This window comes from Punctularia strigosozonata (genome assembly GCF_000264995.1).
Source record: "Punctularia strigosozonata HHB-11173 SS5 unplaced genomic scaffold PUNSTscaffold_9, whole genome shotgun sequence".
NCBI classification, from domain to species: Eukaryota; Fungi; Basidiomycota; class Agaricomycetes; order Corticiales; family Punctulariaceae; genus Punctularia; species Punctularia strigosozonata.
Genome location: NW_006767441.1, coordinates 1,010,659 through 1,027,464, shown reverse-complemented (window position 1 = coordinate 1,027,464; position 16,806 = coordinate 1,010,659). Strand labels below are relative to the sequence as shown.

General features: G+C 52.9%; 5 protein-coding genes across 5 annotated transcripts; 1 reads left to right on the top strand and 4 right to left on the bottom strand.

Moving 5' to 3' along the window:
* Positions 1-105: 105 nt before the first annotated feature.
* PUNSTDRAFT_71752 (diaminohydroxyphosphoribosylamino-pyrimidine deaminase) lies at positions 106-612 on the bottom strand (the record flags this gene model as incomplete). Its single annotated transcript, XM_007385529.1, has 1 exon — positions 106-612. A coding segment is annotated over one exon (507 nt), but the record flags the coding sequence as incomplete, so codon positions are not given.
* Positions 613-824: 212 nt separating this feature from the next.
* PUNSTDRAFT_144812 (uncharacterized protein) lies at positions 825-8,911 on the bottom strand (the record flags this gene model as incomplete). The annotated part of the gene is made up of 21 exons (XM_007385528.1): positions 825-868; positions 917-968; positions 1,021-1,038; positions 1,090-1,162; positions 1,216-1,352; positions 1,407-1,948; positions 1,999-2,562; positions 2,613-2,767; positions 2,825-2,951; positions 3,005-3,677; positions 3,729-4,029; positions 4,086-4,159; positions 4,208-4,314; positions 4,367-4,453; positions 4,507-4,779; positions 4,831-5,001; positions 5,052-5,156; positions 5,207-5,316; positions 5,372-6,143; positions 6,201-8,660; positions 8,711-8,911. 16 exons carry the CDS (start codon positions 8,909-8,911, stop codon positions 1,793-1,795), a joined length of 6,336 nt encoding a protein of 2,111 aa, XP_007385590.1. The 3' UTR covers positions 825-868; positions 917-968; positions 1,021-1,038; positions 1,090-1,162; positions 1,216-1,352; positions 1,407-1,792.
* A 484-nt stretch (positions 8,912-9,395) lies between these two features.
* PUNSTDRAFT_114758 (uncharacterized protein) lies at positions 9,396-10,697 on the bottom strand (the record flags this gene model as incomplete). The annotated part of the gene is made up of 5 exons (XM_007385527.1): positions 9,396-9,507; positions 9,558-10,042; positions 10,095-10,251; positions 10,305-10,567; positions 10,620-10,697. The coding sequence occupies 5 exons, from the start codon at positions 10,695-10,697 to the stop codon at positions 9,396-9,398; spliced, it is 1,095 nt and encodes a 364-aa protein (XP_007385589.1).
* A 218-nt stretch (positions 10,698-10,915) lies between these two features.
* Positions 10,916-11,215, bottom strand: PUNSTDRAFT_135981 (uncharacterized protein; the record flags this gene model as incomplete). The annotated part of the gene is made up of 2 exons (XM_007385526.1): positions 10,916-11,141; positions 11,193-11,215. 2 exons carry the CDS (start codon positions 11,213-11,215, stop codon positions 10,916-10,918), a joined length of 249 nt encoding a protein of 82 aa, XP_007385588.1.
* Positions 11,216-11,465: 250 nt separating this feature from the next.
* On the top strand, positions 11,466-16,709 carry PUNSTDRAFT_104914 (actin cytoskeleton organization protein; the record flags this gene model as incomplete). The annotated part of the gene is made up of 25 exons (XM_007385525.1): positions 11,466-11,508; positions 11,560-11,645; positions 11,698-11,836; positions 11,894-12,012; positions 12,081-12,155; positions 12,206-12,504; positions 12,556-12,776; positions 12,832-12,983; positions 13,033-13,375; positions 13,431-13,612; positions 13,667-13,714; positions 13,769-13,925; positions 13,978-14,093; positions 14,148-14,330; positions 14,378-14,639; positions 14,692-14,774; positions 14,832-14,906; positions 14,964-15,113; positions 15,167-15,607; positions 15,667-15,899; positions 15,957-16,122; positions 16,180-16,325; positions 16,379-16,488; positions 16,544-16,642; positions 16,690-16,709. 19 exons carry the CDS (start codon positions 11,466-11,468, stop codon positions 15,278-15,280), a joined length of 2,847 nt encoding a protein of 948 aa, XP_007385587.1. The 3' UTR covers positions 15,281-15,607; positions 15,667-15,899; positions 15,957-16,122; positions 16,180-16,325; positions 16,379-16,488; positions 16,544-16,642; positions 16,690-16,709.
* Between the last annotated feature and the right edge of the window lie 97 nt (positions 16,710-16,806).

Sequence of the window (16,806 nt, the reverse complement as noted above, 5' to 3'; positions counted from 1 at the left end):
GACTCTCGACGGGCCAGTGCCACTTCAGTTCCATTGCCAAGCTCTGTTACAGCCTATTTACGTAATTGATCACGTGCCAATAATGTTGCGCATGGGGGCAGTGCCTCAGTGTCCTCGTCGAGCCTCCTTCAAGCACTCTTCTTCCAGGCCTTTCAGCCAGACAACCTCGATACCAGCGTCTCTGAGCTTCCTCGCGCCCTCACAAACGACGAAATCCTCTGGCTCGCCAACCCCAATGATGCAGCGTCGAATGTTCGCCGCGATAAGAGCGTCAGCACAGGGAGCCAGACCTGACGTCCGGACAGAGCATGGTTCCAGCGTGGTATACACGTCAGCGCCGGCCAGAAGTTCGTCCACAGTTAGGGACGGATGCGTCGGAAACAAGGACTGGATTGCGTCGGACGTCATTGCACGCGCTTTCGCTAACGCATTCGCCTCAGCGTGTGTATTTCCTGGTAGCTCCCTAGAGTAGCCCGTCGATAGTATGGTAGAAGCATCAGCTTCTGGAGGGTAGCGAATTGTGATGATGCATCCAACGCAAAAGGCGGTCTTCGTCGGTGTGCATTTCCGGGCTTCTTTCAAGGCGAGACGAATGAAGCGTAGCCGTTCTTCTTCGCCCCCTGTCGGTAAATATGATGATGTCCAATTTCAAGTGGTCCTTGGACATAGTCACTGACCTGCGCTCATAACGTCCTTTGAAGTTGACGTACGGGTTATGGTCGTGCGGAACGCAGCGAGCAGTGCCTCGCTTGACTGTGTAAGGGGGATCACGGTTTCGCACGCCCTCCACTTTTCCTCGCTGAACCACTTCAAGCCATGCGTATCGAAAAGTGCTACTTCTGCTCCAAGAGCGTATATCCTGGTCATGGTCAGCCGCTTTTGATATGCTCAATGCATCCTGTTGAATAGGACACAGGTAGTGCATTTGTCAGGAACGATGCGAAAGTGTTTCGTTTCTGCACATCCAAGTAAGCAAAACTTTTGTAACATTCTGAAGAAGTATCCAACGAGTCACAACAGGTGCCACAAGAACTTCAAGTAAGCATCGTGCGATGATCTATGTTTCGCAATGACTCAGCTCCGTTACAGAATGAAGCGCAACCCTCGCAAAGTGCGATGGACGAAAGCATTCAGGAAGGCAGCTGGCAAGGAGATGACTATCGTGAGTTACTTCATCGTAGATATACATCCAGCTACTTATCACGGTTGACCCAGGACTCTACGATTGAATTCGAGAAGCGCCGTAACATCCCGGTACGCTACGATCGGGAGCTTGTGCAGACCACCATCAAGGCGATGAAGCGTGTGGCGGAAATAAAGCAGAGGAGAGAACATGCTTTCTGGAAACACAGGTGCGTAGTATGCTGTAGTGATGCATTCTGTTGCTGACGGCGTGATCGTGGTAGGATGGCCGCAGCACGGGAGAAGCTCAAGACCCACCGCCGGAAAACAGCGAACAAGCGTGCAGCGGATGTCTCACTGCTCGAACCTACCGCCATGGAGACGGAGGAGACAAGCATGGTGGTCGAGAAAATTCGGGTGCAGACGAAGTCGAGGTCTGCGTTGGTTCCCGGGGATGGACGATCCATGGGCATGGATATGGATTGAGTCTCATGTGCTTGTGTTATGGAACCATCCACCGGTGTATCACTTCTGCTTTTACAGTCCCACTTCTGATATGATTTCTGCGAAATATTGTACAGCTATTTATCAATACAGGTGTTGAGGTGTATCCCTACATTATCCGCATATGCATGTGTTCGAGTCACGCACAGGTTCATAACCAAGGTCTTCATCGCTGTTTGTACTTCGCCTGGTTTTCTTGCTTGACATTAGGGTCGAAGGTGTTGTGCAAACCCAACAATGTCTTGCTGACAGCTTCGCTCGCCCCAATCATAGGTTTCAATACGGCGATAGGCACCGCACGAACCACGGATCGTACTGGGCCCTAGGAAGAGGCGTCAACATCGAGATCTCGATTACGCATCGGTGACCTACCTCGCTTCCCGAGCGTTCGTAGACTTCCATGGGAACTGCAAGGATGGTTTGGGCAGCGGAGTTAACGTTTCTCTTCAGGCTCCTGTATGCGGACTGAATGCCTTCCTTGACGTCCATAGGTTGCTCGGCATATCTACTGATCAACTCCTGACTCTCGTCGATATCGACGCTTGGGTCCTGCCCGATCTCCATAAAGTCGTTGCCGGACACTGGAGCTACGTGCAACGTCTCGGCAGTAACAGTATTACTGCCTCCTCCAAGTACAGTCTCCGCCTGTTCAAGGATGACTTGCGTCCCCGTTGCCAGTCGCGCACCAAGCCTGAGAGCCTCCATCCCAGCAGATTTCATGAACGCAGTCGTGCCCTTTTGCATGCCTCGAAGAATCCTACCATCTTTTCTGTACTGCGCTATAGGCAGAAGAACGAGGTCCGCAACGCCGGAGCCAACGTTCACGACGGAGCGGATGGGCGCGACGCCGGAGATCACATCCACGAGTTGCGTGGCCTTGACATCCGGTGTCCAGAGATCGTTCAACAAGTCGCCCAGTCGGGCCCATCCGCTGACCTGTGCAACGTTCAGGTCTTTGATGGATACTCAATATGTAACGAACTTACTCCCGATAAAGTAATGTGCCGAAGAGTCATCTCCGCACCGTCGAAGTGGAAGAAATTCATCAACTCGATCGTCCTCCCCTCTCGAAGCGCCCTGTAGTCCACTCTGCGAGGTTTGTAATCTAGCTTGATATCCACCGGAAATACCTCAACGTGTTCTGGGCCATCAGTCAGGCGAATAGTCAACGACACATGTAAGCATGTAGGATACTAACGGAAAAATGTCTCTTCCCCTGGTTCATCGGTCCCCGGGCTAGCGTATGGATCTTTGAAGCTGAAGAAGGTCTTCAAGAAGTCAAGCGCGTCTTGGTCCACGTGAAGTCGAAGTGGAAGTACTTTCGCCTATACCGCATGTCAATCTTGGGGAATGAAAATACTGAAGGAAGGAAACCTACCCGTAACCTGGCTTCCTGTGCATGGTGCCCGCTGGTGGGATGAACTGTGCGCAGCTCCACCCGGACCATGTTCGAGCCCGTTTCCCGCACATTGCCCCGAGCATCCGTATGCAATTCGGTCAAGAACTTCCTCCATGTCGAAGACTTGATATGATCCAAGATTTCCGCGTCTCGAATGGTGACCAAGGTACGAGAAACCTGTTCCCTGTCGGGTAGGTAGCGATCGAACTCTGCGTCGACGCCAAGTAAGCGAAACTCGATGCTAGGGCCCTTCGAACGTTTAAGCCTTCGTGAATGAGGTTTGAGGTCGGACGTCCCGGGCTTCGTAGGGATATGCGGCTTCAATGACTGCCACGAGTCTTGGCTTGCCGTATCGAAGTCGTCGTTCAACTTCTCGTCGATGGCAGCGATGAGTGCTCCAGGTTCCAACTCCTCGGCGTCCTGCTCCAAGCCAACATATACTGAGTTGAATAGCAAAGTGCTGACGCCCTCCATATTAGGGTCGTATGTTTGACCTGAAGCCAGGAGCTGGCGAATCTTGGCCAGCCTACGTTTCATGGCTTTGATTTCCTCCTCGATTGTTTTGCGTGTTCTAGCCCAATCGTATCCATCGTGAAGGAAAACAACAGCGCTGCAGCCTTTAACTCGCACTCTCAGCAATGTCTCGTCAGCCCTGATCAGAATATTAGTGATGCAATCGTATAATGGAGAAATTTGTATTCACGGTCCAACCCGCGCCGATTCCGATGGCAGGCAATCGAAATAGTGCTCGATAATGTGCATCCCTGTCCCACCAATTAATCTTATCGTTTCGCCACCAACATCTGCAACCAGGCCGTGTTGAGTAGTCGAACGATCGGTATCAGAGGCGCCGAGTTCATCGTCACTCCAGTCTTTCAAGCCTGCGGTTGCGCTGAAGGAGTCATCAAGATAGTCTTGGTTACGTGGGAGGTCGTCCTCGATCATATCTGGAGCGGACCATGCATCCGGGACCCGTCTCTTGAACGCATCTTCGTCGAAATCAACTGCGTTTCATCCAAATCAACTTCACAAGCTCCATGCAGATACCGAATGGACCCACCGATTAAGCTGGCGTTGGCTTGAGCATTCTCGGAAAGTATAGCAGGCGCTTCCCTGGTTTTGGGGCGTGGTAATCTGGAAGTAAAGGTCAGAAGCCCGTCAGCACAGATTCGAGGATCGCACTTTTCGGCAAATTCGTCAGATGGAGAGAGATCCCCTATGAATGAGCTAAGTGCAGTAGCGGTGTCCGCGCAAAGGTACATCCGTAGGTTCATGTTCTCCAACCAAACCTGCAGCGTGCTTGAGGTCAAAACCCGCAAACCCGGGTAAGCGGAGAAGTACCTGTATATTAGAAGATGCGGATCTTCTCTCTTGACTAAATTGAAAATCAATGTCTTTCAGCTCGGCAAGGGTGGCGTAGCCTATGGCCTATGACAGTGGTAAATACAACCAGGTTTGGATTCTGCTGTTATCCACATCACCTTCCATGCAGCCAGACCCACATTCACGGCGGAGGGTGCCTGAGCGGTCTCAGTACCGGAGTCATGGTCGTCAACAAGGAGGACAGTGAGGTTTGGAAGGGTGATCTTGAACGAAGTCTCAGGTGAGTCGCCGATGATGTCGGTCAGCAGGTCCACTTCGCCGACATGGAAGACCATGGAACTGGGTTTCGTACGCGCGAAAGCTCTAACGTGAGTATTGCATGTCTTGACCGAAATCCTTGTTTTCTCGCTTGGAACTACGGATTCGAAGGTCTAACGGGGGCTTGTCAGCGAAGTGAACCAAGCTAGCACGGTTTTGCTAACTCCAGGAGGTGCTTTGAAGAATTTCCCTAAGTCTTCAGCCCAGTGGAAATCCGGGAAGACGTTGAGTAGGGGTCCGAACAATGTGACCTTGAGCGTGGATTCCTTGGCAGTTGTGTTTGGGACCGTGAAAGATGAGAATCGAAGCTTCAAGAAAGGTTTCGTCGTGCCACTCTGGGGCAAGCGTTAGGTTCCGATCCAGATCGATTCGCAGGAATTCTGACCAATGTGTCATGAGGCACGATACTGAGGAGGTTCACGATCGAACTGTCGGTGGGGCAGTCGTAGATGCCCATCTCTTCAGCACCAACGGTCACGACTGTTCGATCCTGCAACTTAGTCAATTCGCTTGCCGTCTGTGTTCGTACCTGCAACTCACATTACCCTCAGACTGGATCTCGACCAGCGCGTCAATATCCCATGCAAAGATATCAAATGGTCGAGGATCGAGGTGGCGGTCGTCGCGGTGAACAAGGAGGCGAAGAGCGGCTGTCATAGATTGTATCAGCATAAGTATAGGTCGAACACGAACAATCACCTGTACCTTCTGTGAGGTTCACTTTCACGATGATCTCATTGCGCGACTTCGAGGGTACTTCTGTGTCAAGGCTTGTGGTTGTACTAGCGCTCCGGCTTCCCTGATTCCTGGTCCGCGCAAAGAATCGGCTGCCTATGAGACTGGTGTCCTGACTCCTGGTCGGTTCTGAAACCCCACGCGGGACAAATGCGCGAGTTACAAGTTGCGCAAAGTCATCTGCCCATATTTGCAGCCCATCTATCGCGCACTTATCCAGAGATGCATAAGCCGAGGGCAAGTCAATGGCAACCACATATGCGCCTTGGCCAGCGAGGCTCGATGATGACGGCCGAGGTTGACCTATAATACACTGAAGCCCCTGGTGTCCCAACTCTCCAAGAGCATCAGTTTTTGCTGTCGGCGTCCCTCCTCCTTGCGCAGGGCTAGCACTCGGACGACACCCTACGGACAACACAGAAGTCGCCGTTCGCTCTCCCCAGCCCCCCGCACTTATAACCACGCGTTGCACCTGAATAGTCGCCTGTCGTTCTCCGAGATCCTGCTCCAAAGCGGCGGAGCGATCGGCACTCTCCAATGTTTCTGCAAACCTAGCCACTGATCGGCGACGTGGATTGTCTGGAAAGCCACCCACTTGGACTCGCAAGTTCTGCAAGTCCAGCAAAAGAACGCCAGACCGGGAGGGGCGTCCGAGAGGTGGTGGGCATCGTGTTTCAACTCGGATAGCCGGCAAGGACAGAGAAACGCAGATCGAGGACTTGCCTGCGATAGGTCTGCTCATCTGTTCATCCAGAGGTGAGGTGTATTCGACCGAATCGATGCCCGGTCAATTACTCACGTTATGAGGACCCTTCGCTCCACCTGGGGGGGTAGATGATGTTGACGCCCGCGTTGGTTGCCTGTAATCGTAGGCAAGATCGAGATCGTCGATGACCAGTTGTTCCAGTCTCCTGCGCTCCTCTTGCCTCTCCCATTCCTGAGTCGGCATCCCCACAGGACGCAGCCTAGGGGTCACGGGGGCGTTCTCCATCAGATTAATATCTGTAGCTTCGATATCCTCATCGCCCTCGTTGTCCTCGTCGATGTTGTCCCGGGAATATTTCGCAGAACTTATAATCTCGCGAGCGTCCTGGATTTCGTCTATGAAAGAAAGAAGTCCGCTCTTGGAACCCAGGATGAGATCCATGTCAATGAAGGCATGCACCGACGCAAATTTGAGGTCTGCTCGAATCTCGCTGTGTTCGTTCTCATCCTGTGCACTTGGAACCACTTTCATCGTGATAATGGGTGGGTGATCGACATCACTCGAGTCATCCGGAGAACCTATGTTGTCCGCGGGCGACAAAGATATGTTTCGGGTTGAGTTTGCCATCCCTGATATCCCGGTCCGGAGTTTCTGGGATGGTTGTGGTGGCTTCATTCTCCATTGCGACAGCCTGATGGACCGTGTACGCATTGATGTCCAGTCCGAAATGGCGAAGGACGGTAACCCGGGATGAACGGGGTACGGGCGCTTAGCAAAGGGTAGATCGGTGAAACGGGAAGAATACTGGGGTCGATCAGGAAATTGATGCTCGGATGTAAGTTGGTGAGGTAAATGGGGGTCAGAGATGAAGACGGGGGACGCGTATGGTCCATCTGAGCCACCAGACGTTTCGTTCCAGAAGGCAAAGACGGACATATCCTTCACAGTCATCGTAGATTTGAAGCCGCCTGCAAGCTTGTCCGTATATCCCTTGCGCCGTGGTAGGGGTGTAGTGGTACTGAGTGTAGCTGAGACAGTGTCAACATGCGCGCGCACGTAACCTTGGCGGCAACGCGGGGGGAGTAGAGGTTTACTGAAAAACCCTTCGATACTGTCGACGTCTTCGGAGCCCGGATCTTGCGGAGGGGGCAAGAAAAGTAGAACGACGCCACGAATACGGAGTGATGCGTCCAATCCACTTGGTACGGTCGATGCTCCAGGAGCATTGGATGCCCCCGTCTCAGTTGTCGCTTTCGTTTGCGACGAGACCAATTCAAGAGCATTCATGATATCACTTACATGCCTTGCTCGCAGAGCACTTGTAATGACCCCCATCCCGAGGGATAAGCGGAGCTTGGCTCCTGACAACCGGTCCGACGTGCTCGGGTTTGCAGTGCCTTCCGAGACTCCACGAAGAGGGCGAATACTAGCAGGAGATGGGTGTTCCCTCAGTGGCACAGTGGTCTGTTGAGCGGGGGTGATTGCGAATAGACGGGTCAGTTGCATGACTATAGGTTCCAGGGCAAACGAGAGGATCGGTTCGTCGTTTGAAGATTCATGCACAGCCTCTGGGCTCCGAGGTTGTGGATCATCTGCCGAACCTCTCATCGAGGCGGCTTCCGCTCTGCGGTCTTCAAGGGATAGATCAACCACAGGGCTGTCACTGGATGGGCTGGAGACTTCCGGGCATTCCTCCGTAGCAGACTCCGCGATAGCGCTCAGATACATACTGCTTGCGGAAATTGAAGGGGAAGGTGGTCGAGGAGGTAACCCGACAATGGATTGTGACATTGCCATGGCAGCATCGTCATCTATATCCGAAGAATCGGAGGCGTATTGGGAGCTCGGGCTGCGCGTCACCGGCTCTGAATAGCGTTGCGAGAGCGGAGATCGAGGTGATGCCGGGGAAAGAGTGCCAAGGGATGGTGCCACGGGTGATGATAACGGACGGAGGGACCGAGTCCTGACGGTAAGACCGGTCACGGTGATGGTCCGAGCATCTCCTGTGGCTCCTTCGCTCCCCGCCGACGACGATGAATCGCGGAATTCGGTATGGTACCGAATGTCTGGTATGTCAATCACAAATCGCGCGTGTTCAGGGTGCACAATAATAAGCTTCGTTTCGACAGCTTCGAACTGGAAACGGGAAAGCAACGATTCGATGAGGTTTGATAACATCGGTACACTCTCGGCGTCCAAAGCCTCGTGGGTCTGATCGTCAGGTGGTAGAGGCTCCATGCCACCGGGAATGTGCCTTTGTGAAGAGCCCGGACCGCTGGCAAGTATAGAGCTCGCGAGGGTAGCCTCCTCGTTAGGTGTCAACTCTTCGTGAAGGAAGCTTTGTGCGACGGAGGTCATGGAGTCCGCCAGGTTCGTAGGCATGTTCGAGGGGCCGGCCGACGTTGGCAGCAGATGGAATGTGAGGTGGATAGCTTTGACGCTGGCATGCATATTGGCCGACAATGGGTTCAATGTTGATAATCGTGCCGTAATGGATGATATGGAGCCCTCGTGTAATCGCAGGGGTACACCGGCGATCATTGAGTTTATGGCCTAAGCACAATCAGCCAGGCAACCCACGTTGTATCGAACTGCACACAAACATCATGATCTAGTTCCAAGTTTGAAATCTGAATGAAGCCCGAACCGAGTTGAGAGTCTATCTGCTGCGCATCTAATTGGCCCGGCTTCACTAAGTGTCCCAGTGTCCGCTTCAGGGCGAAGGAGACGAAGCGCGACTGAATGCTGGCAGGCAGAGATATAGATGGCATCTGGGGGATCCATGACGTGAACCAGGAGGACATGTTACGCCCCAGAGGTGTTAGAGATGGAAGTAAGGCGCGTCGAACAACTCCGGGCTGCACTTGGCCTCGAGCTCACTGGCGAGAGTCGCTAAAGCAGGCGCGTCAGTCCACGTGCTGCCGGCTCACATGCGCATCGTCTCACGCAGCTCTGAATCAGATTCATTGCTCAATCACCTCCGGCATGATAAGTTGGCTCTCGAGTCTGGCCTTGAGCATACTGATACATGACACTCCGACGACAGAAGTGCCAGATCTAGAGCTGATCCTTATATCGCACTGGCAGAGCAATAATACGTAATCGCTTCTCGAATCCCCAACCAAGCAAAGAGACCACTGGTTCCGTCCTTAGCCACGAACACAGCCTCGACGTCGCCAGCCTGGGTTGTATCAACACTGGGGAGAGTTGGATTAGGGTGAAATGGAGTTTAGTGCGGATCGATGGATCTGCCAACCGTTACGGGGAGCGCGCCGCCATTGCGCGCTATTACATTTCATCCCGAAGCAGGTCTTCATACATGCTTTGCGGAATCCTGCATTGCGACATGTCATCCTTCATATCGATAAATCGTTTCTTCTTGAGCTTGCGAAGGCAAGCCCTACGATAGCCAATGAGCATGGGCCACCACGCGAAACACCGGAAACGCACAAAAAATTCTCCCATGCAGGTTGTCCGGGGTTGGAGGTGACATTGACTAGCCGGGCGACATGAGGAATATCTGTCCAACCCGGTTCTCTACTGGGGTCTGCCGCTTCATATATGGCCAACAACACCTTTCGGAATATGAACGGCATACGCCCGTAAGGATCGCCGTCGAGCACTACCGAACCTGATGGTACGGTAGCGCTGAACGAGGCCCAAGTGTCCTCATTTCGAAGAGAAGATGTGAGTGGCATAGGGTCCTGCGGGTGGCGATGTTCGCTACGAAATCGATCGCCGTTTAAGACACATGATATAGAGCCAGGATCAGGGAGATTATCCTGAAGGGAAAGGGAAGACAATTCCGCGTCGACTTCGGTGCTAGCATCGTCGAAATCCGCGGCTATGTAAGACGAGTTCTCTCTGTTGGTGGATGACGTTGTGTTTGAGGACTCCGTACCGACGAAATACTGTCGAGGAAGCTGCTCCGCCGGCTATACTTCAAGCGTGAGTGCATGTTAATGCTTGTGGTGACATTGGATTGACCGGAAGACCGCGTTCAAGCATCAATGTGCAGGCGATGACATTGAAGCAATGATATTCGAGTTCTGCGGGGAACGCTGGCCGAACGTGGAGTACCTGGAGCGTCTTGAAAATCTTCCAAAGCTTGAGTATGCCTATGACCCTGGCAAATGTTCCTCTCCTGGTATGGGAGAACATCAGAGGGATGCAGGGTTATACAAGGCTGTAACCAACGCTACGCCGCACAAGCCATCGGGGTCATCGACTGTTCCTTCGATATCTTCTTCATATTGACGGCCTTTGATTCGTCCAGTCCCGTCTTCAAGCATGTAGACGTTTTCACCCGTTTCGGTGTCGATGCTCACCACGTGCGCTACAACGCATACATGATGGATCTCATGGTTTTCGATGGTGAATTTGGCGTCTTCAGAGCGTTTTTCAGCCCGCTTGAGCTGGTATATTGTCACAGGTCGAACTCCTCTCCACTCGTTGAAGTTCTGTGATCGATCAACGACAACTCAATATTTCATTGATGTCGAAGGCACACACAGGTTTACGCATCAGCGCTCCGCGACGTTCGTCTTGGCCTCCATCGAGTGCATCGTCATCGATGGACCGATTCGCCATGACACAGTGCAGCAACAATCGTGAATGGAGCGATAGCAGCCCTGGAATACCATAACGGCATACGGGCGCATCAGCGTGTCTCTGTCAAGGATAACTCATATCACGTGATGCACCGTGAACGAAGTATAGCTTTGAAGTGCGGGGGAGAAATGTGTAAGACAACGGGATAGTTTCCGCGAATGGGAGGACGGGACGCGTGAAGCCAGCAGCTTATCGAATTATTTGGATCGTTCATCGTGCGCCACCAGGACGCGCCAATCCACAGCCTCCTGACTGTTTTCCAGTTCCTTCAGCTTGGCTTCACGCATGTATCTCCATTGAGAGTACTTCCATCGCACCAGGGACGTGAGGCGTTGTTCTTCAGGGAGCGCAGTCCGCGGGTTCGTCTCGTATAGATAGTACGCCAGAACGCCGGTGAAGACCCCCAGGAGAGGATCCAGACCGCTACGCACGCGTGAGCAATCATGAACTGAGAGGAACTCATGCCTTGCTAACCGCGATAGCAGAACGGGTGCCATGTGAGATGGCGGGGGGATAGACGACGTAAAGGCCCCAGAGTAATCACCGAGGCAGTCCGACGGTCCTCCTCGCGGTCACCGTAGTCGGTAGAGGTCGGGTTCGGCCACGTGAGGCGTCAAAAAGTTACTTCTGGCCGCGGCGTGTGCGGAAGACAGCTCACGCGTACTTGACTCCTACGACCCTTGTTAGTTCGTCACTGCCTGCCTCCTGCTCGGGTTATCATTTTCTTGAGTGGTTGGATCTGTCACAATGTCGGCCGCTGCTTTTGAACGCCAATTGCGCCCCATCTACGGTCTGCGCGGGTTACATCTCATATGAGGCGTGCAATGAACACAGGCTGTAGATGCTTTGGACACCGGCTCCAATAAGACAGCAATCTTGGCGTGCAACAAAGTTCTCAAGAAGCACCCGACGAGCGGGCAGATAAAAGTACGTGCTCGCGGTACTCCGTACCTTGGCACGGTATTGAACTCCCCCGTAGGCCCTGAAGGCATTAGCGTTGGTACGCTCTCAGAAGGTAGAGGAAGCTCTGGCCCTCTGTGACGAAGTACTGGCCACCAAACCCATGGATGATGGGACTTTGAGTGCCATGACCCATGTCCTGAAGGGTTTGGGAAGAAGTATGTCTGTTCGTCGCGCGAATGCATGTACCATAATCGTTGTATCTTTACATCTAGACTCCGATACCATCAAGATGTTTGAGGAGGCGTACAAAACTCAGCCCGGGAACGAAGAACTAGCTGCCCAGACGTTCTTCGCCAATGCGCGGACCGGAAATTGGAAAGCATGCCAGCAGGTGACTGAGTGCCAAAGTCCAGCATACATACAGTACACTAACTGCGACTGCGCATACGCGTATCATAGATCGCCATGAAGATGCACAAGAACTTTCAGGAAGACCGGTATTTATACTGGAACGCCATTTGCGCGGTCTTGCAGGTTCGTTCATACCCCTTGATTTCTAGTGAGTTAGGCTTAGATGTGTTTAGGCGAAGGATTCCGCGACGCCGGAGACTATGCGAGGGCTACTGTACGAGCTCGCGCGTCGCGTCCTGGCGCCTAATACAGCCCTTTCATGTTTGCTGGCAGACCGTTTTTACCTTCATCTGACAGTGCTTCGGGAGTTGAAGGCGTGGGATGAAGCGCAATCAATGTTAGATACAGAGCTGGGCAAGAACATCTGCAACACCAGCTTGCATTGCGATGCATTGCGGCGCGAAATCGCGCAAGAGCGTGGCTCGTGGATTGAAGAGGGCGAGCTCGCGAAACAGCGGATAGCGGACCAGCAGTACAGTCAAAACCATATATCCTGAATTGCGGACCGCTCATAGCTGTGCAGCGACAGGAACTGGTTGGAATTCCTGTCCATACTTGATGCGACGTTTTCGTATTTGCGATCCGCCGCAGATGCAGACGCGAGGGAGAAATGTGCAAGACACGTCGCCGAAACGCGAGAATTCTTGGCCCACATCGCTGCAGAAGATGGGCTTAAGGATCGGTCGGCGAGTCTTGCCCTTGTGGACCTCGCAAACAGGACTTCATCACACGGATTGTCTACAGGTTTGTGGAATCCATCGAGCAATGTCTCTATTCGTATTCTAATGTTTCTGCCAAGACCCCGAGGATGTCGTTGCAGCCATGGAGAAGTATTTCGACGTCTACGGCGACAAAGCCTGCTGTTTCGAGGATTTGCGACCATATCTTGGGCTAGAAGGTGATCGTCTGAGTCGCTGGTCGTCTTTCCTGCAGTCCAAGCAACTTTCGTCCGTGAGTCCCCTGCTCTCTCCGTCGGCACGGTCTGAACTTGTGAGCACAGGAGACGACCAAAGATCTTGTTAGAACGATCAACATCTTCAAGTTCATACGGCACAACCTGACGGAGGCGGAGTTGTCGACGGAGCAGGAAATTGCTCGTGCAGCGCAATATATTCAATACTATTCGATTGGTCTTCGCCTCGGGAAAGATCTGCCTGATACCGAGCTGCAACCAGCGGACGATCTTGCAGTACTCGCGGGTGATGCATACATCGGGCTATGGGCGACCACTCAGGATGATGTTCACCTGCAGAATGCTGCCTCGTTCTTGGAGTTTGCGTCCTCAAAAAGCAAGCAGTCGTACCTGATCAGATTATTGTTGATTAGGATCTACCGCTTGCTCGGTAAGTTTACGGTCCTCGGCACCTCTCGTCGCTATATTGACGTCCTCCTCGCTAGGTGCTCCCCAGCTTGCTCTGGAGCACTATCGTGCTCTCAACATTAAGCAGATGCAGAACGACACTCTGTCGCATCTTGTCCTCACCCGAGCATCCATCTTCTCGTTGACCTCCATAGGCGACCTCACACTATCCTCCGAGTGCCTAGAGGCGAACCAGATTTATGTCAGCAATTCGCAGGAGGTGAGAGCTCATCTATTTGTAGGATATTAGGGAAGCTCATGATGACCCTGTCAGACTTCCGAGTTCATCGTGCGGGCATTCACAGCGGAGAAGTATAGCATGGTGAGTCGGTATCTATTTCGGTTGACGTTCCTCCATAGATGTGCTTTTGTGCAGGTCCCGGACTTCATCGAGTTCGAGGAGAGGCTGGAGAACTCACTTCAACGCGACTTGATGAAGATCGAGCATGTCCGCATGCGCGTTACGCATGAGCCGATTACCAATGATCTCGTTGATATGGAACTAATCGAGCTTAAGCTCAATTTCGATCGCCGTGAGTTCACCGAACGAAAGCGGTGGCATAGCTCATGCTCGCGCATTTACAGTATTCACCACTCCCTTCTCTCACGACAATCGTGACTTCACCGTTTTCCCAGAGTATCATCCGAGATGCCGGAAATCTGTCGAAGAACGAACTATTCTCTTTGGACGACGACCTGGGGTAAGCGTGCCAAGCACCGTCAGTCTTGGACCGCTAGCTGACTGTCCGCTCTAGCCCGGATGGTTGCGTGTCATGCTAAAGCTCTACGTCGCAGCATTTTCGGATGCGAGCGACTTGGACGAGACAGTAGAAGAGAAACTCCTGGTCGGTGACCGGCCGAAGCCGGGTAACCATCCTGAAGGCAAACTTTCTTTCGCCGAGCGCCTGCACAAGAAGAACCAGGAAGAAACTGATGAGGTGAATTACTCGCCAGACGTGTGGCGTCTGATCTAATCATTCTGCAGCTAACTCCCGATGAACTTGCGTTTATGCAATACTGCAACGCTCTCGGAGACTGGCTCCGCCCATGGCATGACCACACCCGCCCTCCGCCGGCGCAAGTCCTCGCCGAAGCTGCGAAGCAGTCCGAAGCGAGGACAGGCAAGCCACTGCAGGGCGTCGAGATACCCCCAGTACCAAAGAACGGAACGTCCAATGGGCACTCGAAAGATCATGAGCCCCCTTCGATTGAAGAACCCCCGGAAATCTTGCTCAAGTACTTCAACGGTATGCAATAGCCCGCGTATGAAACCGTTCCCGAATTGACAACGCCTGCTAGATATGCAGCAGAAGTTTACCGAGTTGGTTGAACGCAAGGCGTTGCCTTATGAGATCCTCAATGTTTTCACACTAACGCAAGAGGTCAATGCCTATTCCATCGAGCCTCAGACTGGAGCTGATCTGACCCTGGTTGTTTAGGCTCTTATATTCTTCACCGTCGAGACGAACCGCTTCAAATCTCCGTCAGTCGTTCGGATGCATAAACTCGGAAATGTAGGTCCACATCGGACGAGTGCATAGGTGTTCGGCATGCTTATGTTTCTCCTGCAGCTTGTTGCCAGCTTCAAGGACCTCCGACCTAAGTTTTTGGCTGTTTTCAAGGACATGTCAGCGCGTCTGCTGAAGCTGAGTGAAGTAGAGGGTACATCAGACGACCGCAGGAAGTTCGTCGATGCTTGCAAGCCAGTGATCGATGCTGGCGTGAGTTCATTCTATGTAGACAAGACGTTCGCTGACATTCTCCCTCTCCGTAGATCGATCACGACTTCGTCCTGGGGGTGGCGAAGAAGGTGACCGACTCCCGCAAAAAGCTTCTGGAAGGCGTGGCCAAGGGAGCGCAGAAGGTTGCTACCATGCATTCATCATAGACTGGACACATACGCATATATTCGCATTATGTATACTATTCGCATGCAGTTCTACTAATGACGAGACCACCACTCCACGCACTCACCACTATATGCGCCCATTGAAGTCAACGTGCGTGATGGATTCCATGGATGCAGCATAAATGTTTTGTGACGGCTTACACGTCCCGGCTACATGCACCGGAGAAGTACCGTGAAGTCAGGACAAATGAGCTCAAGACCTTTAATATACCGTGTTGATTCGTATTTTACTCTGAGATCTTGAAGTGCGATTCGTCGATGGTGGTGAACACCAAGCCGTCGTCCATGAGCAAATCCAGCGCGTCGCTATACAAAGGCAGGAACATCAGAACACGTATTTGACGTACATGCGACATGCTTCCCACCTGATCTTGTGAGCGTCGACGCCACTCTCGTTGGCCAAAGCCCGCGTGATGGCCGCAACGTGTATGCCATCGTTGTTGGGTGGTTGACGGCTGATGAAGTTGATGATTTGCCGCTGCAGCGGGGGCAAGTGGCCGAACTGGTCCGTCGCGCCGTGCGATTGCATGGTGTACGCCGAGGAGCCGCCCACTCCGTTTGACACGGAAGTGGCTTGGGCTTGACCGTTCGCGTTAGGCTTCGTTGTTGACTCGCGTTAGAGGCGAAAGGAAGGATAACATACGCTCGAACTCACAGGACCACGTTCGATACAGAGCGTCACATACGCCACATGGTATAAGTGATGGCAGAGTTGGGCGCAGACCTCGTCGGCGGGGATCTTGCGTATGTGTGTCGTATTGATGTATCTCCGATTCCCGAACGTCTTCAAGCTACCGGTCACGCATACGCAGTCCCAGTCCCTTATTCGTCACCACGTTCAGCCTGTGGACGTTTCGGCCATATGGGAACGAACTCACTCGATCCCTCCCCACTTTCCCGCATCTTCCTCGCTCGAGTTGTCGGTCCAAAGTCTTGCTTCAATGCGGCCGTACCCGTCATCCAGCCAGTAAACGTTGTTGGTCGTTTGAGCGTTGATCGACGCGACCATCGCAACGACCATGATCTTTTCGGCCGTCTGAGGCCATAAACAGCGGGAATGTCGCATCCAAGACTCACTTGGCCAATCTCGGCTTTGTCCACGAACCACTCTGCATCTGAGTGTGCCTGCGTCGCGTCGTTGAGCTGCTTGACGGTGACTGGCCGCAGGGTGTGCTGAGCTACTCGCTGAAACAAATGATGAGAGCCTCATACACAGCCAACAAGTGGATAGTTAGCTCGCCTTTCCGCCTGAGCCGCCCGGGCTGCCGTTTTGGCTACCGAAAGGCGAGCCACCGGCGAGGTAACCGCCCCCACCAGAGTTCCCGTAGTATGGGTTTTCGACTAGTGCACCTTAGTATTGACTAATCATCATGAACTTACTACCTCACATTGACTCATGATGATCTTTCCGTGGTTGGGACACTGACAAGTACGTGGAAAGGAGAGGAGAGGGATGATTCAGTGGGGACTTTCGATCGAGACGCGTTGTGTGCCGACGCGCGGGG